General features: G+C 39.2%; 1 protein-coding gene across 1 annotated transcript; it reads left to right on the plus strand.

The window, feature by feature from the left end:
• Positions 1-10,983: 10,983 nt before the first annotated feature.
• On the plus strand, positions 10,984-12,759 carry LOC113349795 (GATA transcription factor 6-like). The gene is made up of 3 exons (XM_026593834.1): positions 10,984-11,197; positions 11,320-11,607; positions 11,715-12,759. The coding sequence occupies exons 2-3, from the start codon at positions 11,323-11,325 to the stop codon at positions 12,438-12,440; spliced, it is 1,011 nt and encodes a 336-aa protein (XP_026449619.1). The 5' UTR covers positions 10,984-11,197; positions 11,320-11,322; the 3' UTR covers positions 12,441-12,759.
• The last annotated feature ends 1,057 nt before the right edge of the window (positions 12,760-13,816 follow it).

Below are 13,816 nucleotides of genomic sequence, written 5' to 3' on the forward strand. Positions count from 1 at the left end.
TACATTGCAAGAAATCAAACGGTACTTAACATCCCCACCAGTTCTGGATAGTCCAAAAACAGAACAGCCAATTGGGATTTACCTGGCAACAACCGATTATGTTGTCAGTGCTGTATTGTTTGTAACCGAGCCTATGGAGAAGCCAGTTTACTTCGTTAGTAAATCCTTAACGGGGCCGGGAACTCGGTATTCTAAAATCGAGAAGATTGCATTGGCGTTACTGCATGCATCGCGACGCCTCAAGCCTTATTTCGAGGGGAGGGTCATTAAAGTGTACTCCGAATATCCACTGAAGAAGATTTTAGAACGAGCTGACGATGGAAGTCGACTAGCTACTTGGGAAAACTTTCTGGGTACTTATTGCATCCACTATGAATCTAGAACCGCAGAGAAAGGTCACGCGCTGGCAGCCCTTTTGGCTGATTTTCCAATCGATGATATCAAGACAGTGGTCGACGAGGAGGAGCATCTGCAGAAGCCTGTTGAGGATACCCACACTCATGACGAGCACAACTTAAATCCAATTAACAATGAATCCAATCCTGAATGGATAATTGTTACAGATGGCTCTTCCAACCATACTGGAGCCGGCGTGGGGTGTGTACTTCTCACTCCTGAAGGTATGAAAGTGGAAAAAGCTACCCGGTTAGGTTTCCGGGCCACCAACAATGAAGCGGAGTATGAGGCTGCAATAGCGGGACTGAAAGCTGCAAGACAGCTGGAGGAGAGAAATGTTAAACTGATAACTGACTCAATGCTAGTGGTTAATCAATTCTTAGGTTCATACAAAGCTAAGGATGAAAGAATTCTCTCTTACTTAGATGTTGTGCATCAACTATCCAGTGAGTTCGAGAAGTTTTCTATCCAACAACGACAACGAGAGGACAACAGGCATGCTGATGCCTTAGCTTATCTGTCCTCTGCCGTTGACACAAATGTAACCCGATTTGTCATGGTCGACTTTGAAGAACTACCTAGCATCTCCGAGAACCATTCTATCCAAGATTCTCGAACAAGCTAGTGGGGACGGGATGCTTGGAGATATGCTGGAAAACGCTAATAATAACCTAGATGCTATGGATGTAGATAGTCAGGCGCAAGAGAAAGAAACTCTTAACTGACAGTAGCACTGATTGGCGAGAGCCTTATGTGCGATATCTGACAACCAAAGAGCTCCCGCAGGACAAGTACCTTGCTTCGAAGGTAACAAAAAATGCATGGCGATATGTTTTGATAGACGGAAACTTATATCGGAAGCCAGTGGCTTTAGAACCTTTTTGAGATGCATTTATGAAGGAGAAGCACAAATAATTATGGCATAAGCTCATGAAAGAGTTTGTGGAAATCATGCCGGTGGGCGTAATATGGCACATAGGATATTGTCTCAGGGATTTTTCTGGCCATTCATGCATAGGGACGCCAAGGAATATGCGAAGAGATGTGTCGCTTGTCAAGAACATGCCCCAGTTCTGAAAAGGCCAGCAAATGAATTACATCCAGTTTTGAATTCATGGCCTTTCGCCAAATGGTGACTGGATATAGTTGGTCCTCCGCCCCGAGCCCCAAGAGGAGTCAAGTTTGTGCTAGCGGCCACGGATTACTTTACTAAATGGGTGGAAGCCGTAACACTGGTGCATGTGGAAAGGCACGATGTGAAGCGTTTCTTATGGGAAAATATTATATGTCGATTTGGTATCCCCTCTGAGCTTGTATCTGATAACGGGAAGCAATTCAATTCTGGCCTGATTAAGGATTTCTGCGACGAATTGAGCATCCGACATAATTTTTCGGCTCCATATTACGCCCAAAGTAACGGGCAGGCAGAGAAACAACCAACCGTGTTATCCTAGATAATTTAAAGAAGAGGCTAGAAAAGGCTAAAGGAAGATGGACTGAGGAGTTTGCTGGAGTTTTATGGTCATACAGGACAACTCCGAAACGTTCTACAGGGTTCTCTCCGTTCACGTTGGCTTACGGTACTGAGGCCGTTATACCAACAAAGATACACCTGAACACTACAAAAGCCTTCACAGTTAAGTCAAAGGTGAACGAGCAGATTCTGGCTCTTGACGAAGAATTGCTAGATGAACAACGCGAAGAGGCTCTGCGACACCGGATACATTATCAGCAGCCAGTCAAACTGAGTTATGATAAGAGGGTCAAAGAACGAACGTTTAAACTTTGTGATTATGTGCTGAAGAAAACACCGGCAGCAACCATGGAGCCAAATTGTGGCAAGCTTGGTGCAAACTGGGAGGGGCCATACATAGTGGACATACCCGCTTCAGGTGGCTCTTATTATTTGAGAAAATGAAGTAGACTCAAAAATCTGGAAGCCTAGGAATTCTTTTCATTTAAAAAAATTCTTTCACTAGATCAGCAAGTTTTGTTTTAAGCTGTTTCCATTTCGTAATAAAAATAATCCCGATGGGGGAACTGTCTTTGTTTTTAGTAGTTTGATCAGACATGTCCAGCATGGAGAAAAACTAGTACATCATTATATGTTGACTCATGATTAAATAATATAAGCTATTCTGCTTAATGGTTAAGTTATTGTGATTGTTTTCATGAAGGATCCGTCAGCATAGTCACCATTAGGCTAATTAGTCCATTTAAGATGAAATGGTAATCTAGTCAATTTACACCCATATAGGACATCCCCTAACCGAATAGAGGGACATTGTTATCACACTTGCCGTCCCTCCAATGGAACATGCCGCCCCTTTAACAGGATTGTTTTTTTTTGAAGCATGAAAATATTATTAAAATTAAGCGGCAATTATACGAGGGTAGGTGATACTCCATTACAATTTGATTAATGCATGGTGGGATAGTATGATCCCAAAATAAAGTTTTCTCCAGTTGGCTGTTGTCTGCCGCCATATTGGCCAATCCATCCGCTGCCTGATTGCCTTCCATGTAGTTGTGCTTGACGGTGCAGTGGGGGATCTGTCTCATGATCTGTTTAGTTTCAGAGATCATTCCTGATATGTACCAAGGCGGATCGGCATCCGAGGTTAGGAATCGAAGAAAATTTTCCGAGTCGGTTTCAAATTCAACATTTGGCCAGCTTCGTTCTTTTACCGTCCTGGTCACTATCAGAATTGCCCATGATTCAGCTATGAGGGCGGTGGTGATTCCTAGTGGTTGTGCTACAGCTACTAGGGTGTTAGCAGAAGCATCCCTACAAATGAAACCTGCTCCATCTATTCCTGGGTGTCCTCGCGCTGCTCCGTCTGTGTTGATCTTGATCCAATCTAGATTAGGCTTGACCCAGCCTATGTAGATTGTTGTAGACGTTCGTGTTCCATTTCTTGGATTTGCAAGAGCTGGCATTCCATGTAGCACAGGAGGGAGGTTCTCTTGTGCCCAGGAGAATTCTTGTTGCAGACTTATAGCCATCTGGGTAATTACCTTGATTTGGTTGCCTTTGTCGATAAATATAGTCATTCCTATCTATCCATAAGGACCAGAAAAGGAAACATAAGGCTGTTTTAACAGAATGATGAGCTTTCAATTGTAGAATTTGGGTGATAGTCATCTGAGGGTTTGGTAAATTGGGAAGATTTTGGGTTGTGGTTGAATGAGTATGTAGTCTTGTGAGGAGAATATTCCATGAGGCCACTGCCACTTGACAGTGGAGGAGAATATGACCAGCAGATTCCGGATCAGAGTTGCATTGTGGACAAATGTTGGTATTGGTGAGGTGGATATGATTTAGAATGGTGAAGGTCAGAAGGCCTTCGTTGATTGCTTTCCACAAGAAAAGCTGCAGTTTTGGAGGACATGGGAGTTTCCAGAGAAACTTAGTTGGTGGCAAAGGGTTTAGATGAGAATGATCTAATAAGCTGGTTAAGCAGTGATATCCAGATGATGTGGTGTATTTTCCTGATTTGGTGAAAGGCCGGATGATTTCGTCCGAGGAGTTGTTTTTGGGTAGGTGGATATTAACGATACGTTGGCTTATATGGGGCGGCAGGAGGTTTAGTTTATCATGATTTCAGGTGTGAGTGAAAGGATCAATGAGATCAGCGACTGTCTCGATTGGGTAGCAGCTCACTGGGTCCAAAAAGTTAGCGAATTGCAGGATCCGGTTTTCTTGAATAGGGGTTGTTAAGCCATCTCCGATTTTATGGAAAAGATGTTGTTTGATTGTGGGAATGAGGGATGCTAGTTTCCTCCACTGGGGGCTGATTGAAGATGGGGTTGCTGGAGTTCCTAAAAAGAGAGGTTATTGCTTCAGATATTTTTCGTTGCAAAGGCTAGAATATATTGAATCTGGTTTCTTATGGATGTTCCAGACTCGTTTCATGATTAACGCTTTATTATGATCACTACTTCTTCGAATTCCTAGCCCTACTTCTGATTTGGGCTTAGTTAGCTTATCATAACCGAGTGGATGAAGCTTTTTGACTGAGGAGTCATGTCCCCCAAAAAAGTTTCGGGTGATGCGATCTATTTTCTTATTCACATTGACAGGTAGAAGTTGTGCTTGCATGATGTGGTTTGACGTAGGGGTTAGGGATGCTTTTATGAGAGCTAATCTTCCGGAAGGTGTTAGGCATTTTGTCATCCATCCTTTTGCCTTGCGCGCCAATCAATTTAGTAGAGGTTCAAAAATATGGCGAGAGCATCTTCCATGTTTGAATTGGATTCCTAAGTAGATCGGGGGAATCGAGGTTGTGGGCATATTGAAAGCTTAGGTCAAATAATTTTTGTTGGGTGAGCTTTGGATGATGGATGATGGTGGATTTCGAAGAATTAATGTGCTGACCTGCTGATGTGATGTATGCTTGGAGAAGTTGTTTGAGTTGATTCGTGCCCTCCGTTGTAGCCTTGTACGTGATAAGGAGATCGTCCGCATACATAAGGTGGAGAATTGATGGAGATTTTCGTGAAATGCGTAGTCCCTCCACAACTATTTTGTCCTCAAGGTGTCCCAAGTTTGTGGAGAGAATTTTCGCACAAATAATAAACACATATGAGGAAAGCGGATCCCCTTGTCTTATTCCTCTAGTTGGAGTGATATACCCATGCGGGGCGCCGTTGATGTTGATCGAGTATGTGACCGTTGATATACAAAACATGATGTATTCTATAAAAGTTGCCGAGAAACCTAACTTGGTAAAGGCTTTTCTAACAAAACCCCAATCTAGACTATCATAGGCTTTTTGGATATCCAATTTAAGTGATATTTTGGGGTCTTTAGTGTTGGTTGAGGTTTTAATATGATGAAAGAGCTCCCCAGCAATTGCTATGTTATCTTGGATTGATCTTTGGGGTACAAAAGCACTTTGAAATGGGCTTATTAGGAAAGGGAGCAAGGGGCGTAAGCGGTTGACCAGGATTTTTGAAATGATTTTGTAGGTCAAGTTACAGAGTCCTATAGGCCTGAATTGCGATGGTTTGGATGGGTGGTCTACTTTGGGGATTAAAGTTAGGTTTGTGTGGTTCATGAGTGGGTGGATACTGAAGGAGTTGAAGAAACTATGTACCATATCTATTAATTGTACGTGAGTTGTTTCCCAAAAAACTTTGAAAAACTTACTAGTGTATCCGTCGGGACCTGGAGCACTTTCAAAGTTAATGGAAAACAAGGCTTGTTTGATCTCTATGGGAGTTACTTCTTTCGTCAGCGACGCATATTGACTGGGTGTTAACCTTGGGGATATTGCTGCAAATAGGCTTTCATCTATCACTGTGCTTGGAGCCGTATATTGATCAGTGAAGTGATAGATCATTAATCCAACTACGACATCTTTGTCTGTGAACCAATTATTTTGATGGTCTTGAAGTTGTTGTATGTTATTACAGCTTCGGTGGATTGTTGCTTTGGTATGGAAGAATGTGGTATTACGATCTCCCGATTGTAGCCATTGAATTCTTGATCTTTGTCGTCAATACGTTGGATGACAATCAAGTAAAGCCATGTGTTGCTCTTTGAGTTGTTTTTCATGGAGTTTCCAATATGTCAAATCATTTCCAGTACGGATGGCGCATTGATGTTGAATCATTGTGATTTACTCTATTGATTTCTTGATCATGGTTGGAAGATGGCCGAAAGTTTCCTTGTTCCATTTCGTAAGGATTTCGCTGGTTGAAATAAGCTTGAGCTGCAAATTCACGGCGGGATCCATGTCATGGAGTCTGGTCCATGCCGAAGTCACCACTTGTTGCAGTTGCGGGTGGGTAAGCCATAAATGCTCAAATTTATAGTTCTTGCTTCCCTGCCAGTCAGTGACTCTAGTTTGGAGCAGAATTGGGGCGTGGTCTGAGGCTATTCTTGGTAGGTGAGTAACTCCTTCGTGTGGATTGTATGTACGCCGATGTTGAGTTTCCATTGCTCTGTCTAGTCGTTCCAGGATGTTATCATCTCCTTGTTGATTGTTCATCCAGGTGAATGGATCACCTCGAAATCCCAGATCCATGAGTCCCATTTGGTCCATTAAGTTAAGAATTGGCTGGGTTTGTGCATATGTTACCTGCCGACCTCCTTTTTTCTCTGACTGGTTCGTTATTTCATTAAAGTCGCCAATGAGGACCCATGGAGCATTGATGTTATAAAAAATTGATGGAAAATCATGCCAGAAATCTTTTCTAGCAACTGGGTTTGGAGGAGCATAGATGCCCGTGCAGAACCAAGGATGTTCAGGTGCCGATGGAGTAATGAGGACGTGAATATAACTCTGGGAATGCAAGATGATTCGTACATCGTAGTTATCTTTCCACATGAAGCATAATCCTCCTCTTCTACCAACTTTGGGGACAGATAAATGATTCTGGTATTGAAATGATTGTGCAATAAAATTCATGTGATTTCTGGTAGCTAGAGTTTCGGATAAAAAAATAAAGGATGCTTTGTGCAATGATATCAAACTTTGAAGATGTTGTATTGTGTTTTGTTGGTTAAGACCCTGACAGTTCCATGCTAGAATGCTCATCTTGGCAGACAACAAGGTTATAGTAGAAGTTACAAAGGTATGATGGACTCCGACAATTAATGTGTTGCACGTTGACACTTTAAAGATTCGATACAACTTAAAAGAATGAACAATACATGAAACTAGACAATACAGAGAAAATAAGAATTAGGCGAGACAAATTGAGCTGATCAAAGAAATCTTAAGTGGATGTACCTGAGGATTAGCAAGATCGGAGGAGCATGGGTTTTGGACAGAGGGTATAATTTCTTCATATTCGGTACATGTAAAAGAGGCGTTGAGGAGGTTTAAATTAACCCGATTTCTAATAATTAAGCTAAAACAACGGAAAGGCTTGAAAAACATGTACAAACGAAAATAACCTCAAATTAGGATACACCCCAGGAGAAAGAAATCTAAGATTACTAAATATTAGACCAAAAATCCATTAAAAGAAAATAAAAGGAGAAATAAGATATAACTAGGACGAGGTGACCAAAGATAAATCTAAAACTAAACAGACAAATCTAATACAAATCATTAATTCACTAAAAACCATAACATACAGGCCAAATGAGCACAGTTGGGTACAAGATTATGTACTAAAGAAAAACAGGGGAGGAAATGGGATTCAATATAGGACATAGACACGGGATTAGATAAAGAAACTAATCAGCTTTTCAAATCAATCTGTAAAACACTAAGCATAGCATCGAAACACAACCTCATAGAAGTTGCACAATCTTATGATAAATTAGAAAAAAACAATTTCAGTTTGATTACTGCCAAAAATCAAAGGAAATTACACAAAGTCGAACTTCTTATCAAGTTAAACTTCATACTACTACTAAGCTGAAGATGAATCTCACCAATTTAAAGGAGATTACACATTTCTAGAAAATAAGAAATCACACAATTCTATCTTATTTGAACATTACCACAATTCCAAAGGAATTTCATAATCCATCCATACGTTTCTTTCTTATTTGAAATCACACATTTCTTTCTTATTTGAACATTACCACAATTCCAAAGGAATTTCATAATCCATAATAATGCATACGTTTCTTTCTTATTTGAAATCACACATTTCTTTCTTATTTGAACATTACCACTATTCCAAAGGAATTTCATAATCCATAATAATCCATACGTTTCTTTCTTATTTGAAATCACACATTTTTTTTCTTATTTGAACATTACCACTATTCCAAAGGAATTTCAAAATCCATAATAACCCATACAAAACTAAAAGAACATAGAATCCCATTTCCTAGAAAAAGGCTAATTTCCTAATTGCATTTCAGCAATAAATCTAATTTAAGAGAAAGATAAAAGCAAGGGGTCATCTACTTCTTAATTTGGAGCACTAATAAACGATCAAACAAAAAGATTAAGAAAAACAAGCTTCATAGAAGGGAGCAGACATTATAATTCCCAAAATAAAAGGAACTTTGAGACCTTAATTTTACAGACAGCAAATTTCAATCCAAATGAAAGGAAAAGGCTTATACCTAAAAACAAACCCAATTGAGAACCCTCAAAACAAATCAAGCACCGACCCTAAATTGCAGATCCTAGTTCTTAATCAATATAAAATTAGCAAACAATACAGAAAGAAAACCTAATCAAAATTTAGCAATAAAAATTGGAAATCACTGGTCTAACAATGAAAACTTCATGAAATTTTTCAATTGCAACAGCAGAACGGACAATCCTAAATAACGAACAAACCAAAAAAGGAAGAAAAAATCACCCCGTCAACAGTCTCGTACCTAATCAGGGTCCTCTTTTACATCCCCATGCTCATGACCTCTCTACTCCCCCAAGATCCTGAGGTTTACTCGGAGAGAACGTTTTCGCTATGAAATCGCCCAAAAAAAATGGAAGAGAGAGAAAAAATTGATTCACTATTGTTTCTCTTTTTGAATCGTTCATAGGAGTTTGTGGCGGCATTTTTCTCTTCCACCGGAATTCAAAATTGAAATTTCAAAATCTTACACGTTGACGCAAAACAACAAAAACTTGAGCATCATGTTTAAGTACAAAAATAAAGAGTCGGTAACATGTTCGACGAATGATAAACATTGGATACAATGAGTAAGTAAAATTCACTTGGCTGATTCAGATTTTAAGAACTGTGCAACCGCCATGTGGATACAATTTTATAGAGTCAACAATCGTAGTAACTGCATGAGGTAGCCATGGTTGAGTTAGTCAAACGCAAAGGAATCCTAGGGCAAACATTTACGTACCAAAAGACAGGGTAATTTTTGAAATTTGAAACGGTCTTGAAATGCAATATCATCGAGCTAATAATAACACGACACGTAATACATGGAGCGAGGGGATGACTAAGACCACTGAGTTCGAGCCGGCGGGTTTACGATTCAATTTCTTTTTTTTTATGGGATGGTTTTGAAGTTTCCTGACGTACTTCGTATATATATACGTGTTGAATACTTTCGGCTTTTTTATTTCCTCAACTACCCCTGTGAGCATTGTTGGGAATTTGTTACGCGTGATAAAGCGACAAAAGCTGCATGGGTCGGGTTATCTCGTGCTTACTTTTTTTTCACTCGATCATGAAGCATGCCTTGTCTATCGAAGGTTTCATTTTACTCCATGCTAAATTGTGCACCGGGCGGCAATGACTTCTGCCGAAGCCAATGGCAGTTTAGTTGCGCAATGTAACAATTGGATCACCTAGGAAGACTTACTCTTTACAATCTTGAATCAAGATCCTAGTTAGTAAGTTCGCGAATGATTCGCGAATCATCCGTGAATTTTTCCGTATCACGAATTTTACCGTCTTATTCACGTACGTTTGCAATTCCGAACCCAAGTCGCGTATTATGTGGCATTCCCGGATTATTCGCGAATCGTTCACGAATTTTACGTATCCCGAATGATACGTCCGCTTAATTCGCAATAAATTCTTTAGCTTTTACTTTTCAAAGACTCCATTTTTTGGGCTTTACTGCCTCCCGAGCATACACGACCGAATATTAGACGTGTTGTAATTTTTAAGAAACAAAAACGACTGAACAAATTTGAAGGTGAAGGTGAGAGTGATCTCAAACTCACTAACCAAGCATCTAAACCATCATACGACGTCCTCTTGGATAACCAATGTTGTATATATTATTAATATCATCATATTGAGTTTATTTTTTCCTTAAATAACTCACACATGCATAAAAATTGGTTTATGACCTTATAAATACAAATTATTTGTTATATATATATACCGAATTTTCAGAGCCGAACTCACATTTACAAATCGAATTATACACGTACGTATGCCGTTCCGAATTAATGACGAATCACGTCCCGTTGACCGAATTTTGGACCGAATTTGGATTTTACAAAACCGTATAATACTCGTACGTTTTCCGTTCCGTACGTTTGCCGAATCCCAAATTGCTAACTAGAATCAAGATGGCTGAAAAATAAATTAGTAATACACTGACTGCATTAGTCGATCAGATTCAAAAAGAGGGAAGGCCTACTCTCCGACAAAATGTAATTTAACACTTAGCACATGACATGATGACAGTATTGTTTGTTCCTTAGTCTCATGATACGTTCATGCTGGCGTTGTTTTTTTAAGAAAGTTCTAAAACCGGTATAAAAAATCTCAGCCGTTGGAGGAATCAATCAAGACCCTAGTTACACTCCGAAAACAATGTACTAAAATGGAAAATCAACCAGAAAGGGCGGCGATAAACTCGGTGTACAAACTGGACTATTCATTACTGGAAGGCATCGTGGTATTGACCGTAAGATCCTAACCACACAAGGGTAGAAAAGTTTAAGAAAATAAAATACTACTAGGAAAAAGTCAAAAAAGGGAAAGTGAAACAAGGTTCCGTGGGAAATCCGTTTTGGTGGGACAAAATTCAAAATCTCGTGGACTTGTGGTTGTGAGTTGTGACCTGCCCAGAGCACTAAAACGAACAACCTTTTTTTGTATATAGTAGAAAATAAAATATCGTTTTTTACTGTTCTTTACTTTCTTAGTTATATATCGGGAGCACCGATATTCGTAATTACAAAAGCAGAGAATCACGCATGTATAGATAGACTAGAGAGAGGGTCCCTTGAATCACTCACTGACGCTGGGTGCCCTTATTCAATGCTCCATCAACCCTTCTTTACCATTTCATCTTTCAACCCTTCTTTTTCTTGTTTTCTCATCTACTTCTTTCTATTTCCTCCTGCAACTTCATATTTTCCTTTACCTTGTTAATCAATCAAGAAAGAAAGAAAAAAAGGTAAACAATTTAATTTAAATAAAAAACTAAATTCACAATGAAATTAGATAAATTCTGGGGTTGTTTAATTTCAATTTGTTAGTGTCGTCAAATTCTTGTGGATTAATTTTTGGGTTTTTCAGGAGATGGAGTGTGTTTTTCAAGCAAACGCCATGAAGAAAAGTTTTTACCAACCAGGGTTTGTTGCAGAGGAATTCTTGGGTAGTAATAATGGAAATACAAATTGTGGGTTTGGTGATGATACTTCTTTTGTTGATGAATTTCTTAATTTTTCTAAAGAAGAAGAACAAGATGATGAAGAATTTGTTGAGGAAAAAGATTGTGTCTCTGTTTCTTCCCAAGAAAATAGTACTGAGGTTTCTTTGAAGGACGCCTTTGATTCTCTTGGTAGTAGTGAACTATGCGTTCCGGTAAGCAGGAAAAAGAAAAAAAAAACAGTTTTTGCTTTTCTGGGTTTTGATTATTTTGATGAAACGAGTAAAAGAGATTGAACTGGCTTAATTTTTTTTATTTACAGACGGATGATTTAGCAGACTTAGAATGGGTATCTCATTTTGTTGATGATTCATTCAATCAAGAATTCTCTTTTTCATGTCCAAAAGCGACTACAACAACAACAAACCAAGAACTCAAAACACAAACCCCAAAAGAGAGCAACTTCTATTCATCAGTACCAATATCAGGAATTTCATCTTTAAAAACTTTTTCGGTACCACCAAAACGTTCAAGAACAAAACGTGCTAGAACAACAAATGGAAGAAGAATTTGGTCACTTGGTTCACCACCATCCTTTTCAGAATCCTCGTCAACAACGACATCTTCATCATCAACTTCATCATCATCTCCAACTTCAACTCTCATGTTCACGAAACCTCAAACCTTGGATTTTCTTTACTATCAACCCGAGAAGAAGAAACAGAAACCCAAGTCAAAATCATATGAAAATCAAAACCCACAGTTTCAGCCACAGCAACAACAATATCAACGTCGCTGTAGTCATTGTGGAGTACAGAAAACACCACAGTGGAGAACGGGCCCAATGGGTGCAAAAACACTGTGTAATGCTTGTGGTGTCCGTTTCAAGTCAGGTCGACTTTTACCCGAATATCGACCCGCTTGTAGTCCTACCTTTTCAAGTGATGTTCATTCGAATAATCATCGTAAAGTTCTTGAGATGCGTAAGAAGAAAGAAATCATTACCGGTTCAGATTCTGGTTTGGTTCCCGCGGTTCAGAGTTTTTGAATTGGGTTTAGTTAGAACTGGTTCTAATTCGGAACACTTTCTGATTTGTATTGGTGTACATTAGACAGTTATTATAGTTAGTTTGTAGTAGTTAATTAGGGAGGTTTTTATTATGTAATTTCTTACTAGTAATGCATCCCTTCAGTAATAGTTTGTAGCAGTTTTTACTAGAGAGAAAAAAGAGTAGGTTTCTAGTTGGAAGCTCGTTTATGAGAAAATGGTCAGGAGGAGGGAAAGTTTTAGTTTTGATTTGTAATTTTTATATAATCAAATTTGTAATGTAGATTTCACGGCTTGTTTAAAATTTAGATTTCTCAGACCTCTTGGACCTGGCGTAAGTTGATTCTGGTTCTTGTAGTTTGTTCTACTCTAATATCTAAAAATATAAAGCGAGTAGATTTTTATGGGCAACAGTTTTAAAAGTTTGGTGTTTGCATCCAGACAGCAGGATGAGTGATAGCTCCACTTATCTTGCATCACCCATTTTAGTTTTCTGAAAGTTAAAATCGCAATCCAAGTGTACCCGATAGGTAGATATTATGTGTGGGGGACAATTGCACATTGACCCTTGAAGAACACCTCTTCTACTCTGATGACTCACATTCGCACGCCTATTGATTTTATTCAACTACGCTCTCTCTCTCTCTGGTCTCGATGACTCATGCTACCACCTAATTGGCTGTGCTTTGTGAGAGCTTAGCCACCCTTGTGTTGTGTATGTTTGTTTGTGATGCGCTGTGTTCTTTTGCTGTTTGGAGTTTGAATCTAGTTCTGTGTGGGTCCGTCAGAACTGAATTATAAGGGAGTAGAACACGCATCGACCCAAAATGTCGCAATTGCATAGGAAACCAGTTACCTTTGAAGCGATTTAACTGTGTCTTTGGCAGCACGCAGTAAAAACTCATGATAACTCGGTCATATCTTAAAAAGTAAGCTTGCCGTTGTAGCCTTTAAATGTATGCATTAAATTGAGGACCGATGTCTATGAACTCAACGGTAAGCTTTAGCTTTACTAGAATAGCACCACCCAATCAAGTTCTTACTTCCACCAGAAGCGTAGATTTTAGGCATGAGCACAGGGTATTCGGATATCCGCCTATATAATTTAGAGGAAAGAGGCTTCTGCGAAAGTACAATGATCTTATCCCTCGTGGAAATTGGGTTGGGTAGGCATCATAGTCCCACACTGCACGGCCACATGCAAGTATAAAGAATGAATGCTGATAATAAAGATAAGTTGAAAGGCACGTTCCATGTTCACGATCATAATTTATGGGAAAGATGATGGTGGAACAATTGTTGAATTAACACTTATAGTATATTAAAGATTCTCAACTCTTGTAAGGACAATCTCCCACTGAATTAACCGACATATC

Source organism: Papaver somniferum, chromosome 2, assembly GCF_003573695.1.
Source record: "Papaver somniferum cultivar HN1 chromosome 2, ASM357369v1, whole genome shotgun sequence".
NCBI lineage: Eukaryota > Viridiplantae > Streptophyta > Magnoliopsida > Ranunculales > Papaveraceae > Papaver > Papaver somniferum.

Bases quoted from the DNA above. Each gene is read 5' to 3' on its own strand.
- LOC113349795 (XM_026593834.1), top strand. From the start codon at position 11,323: ATGGAGTGTGTTTTTCAAGCAAACGCCATGAAGAAAAGTTTTTACCAA. The intron at 11,608-11,714 runs GTAAGCAGGAAA...TTTTATTTACAG, and splicing joins GTAGTGAACTATGCGTTCCG to ACGGATGATTTAGCAGACTT.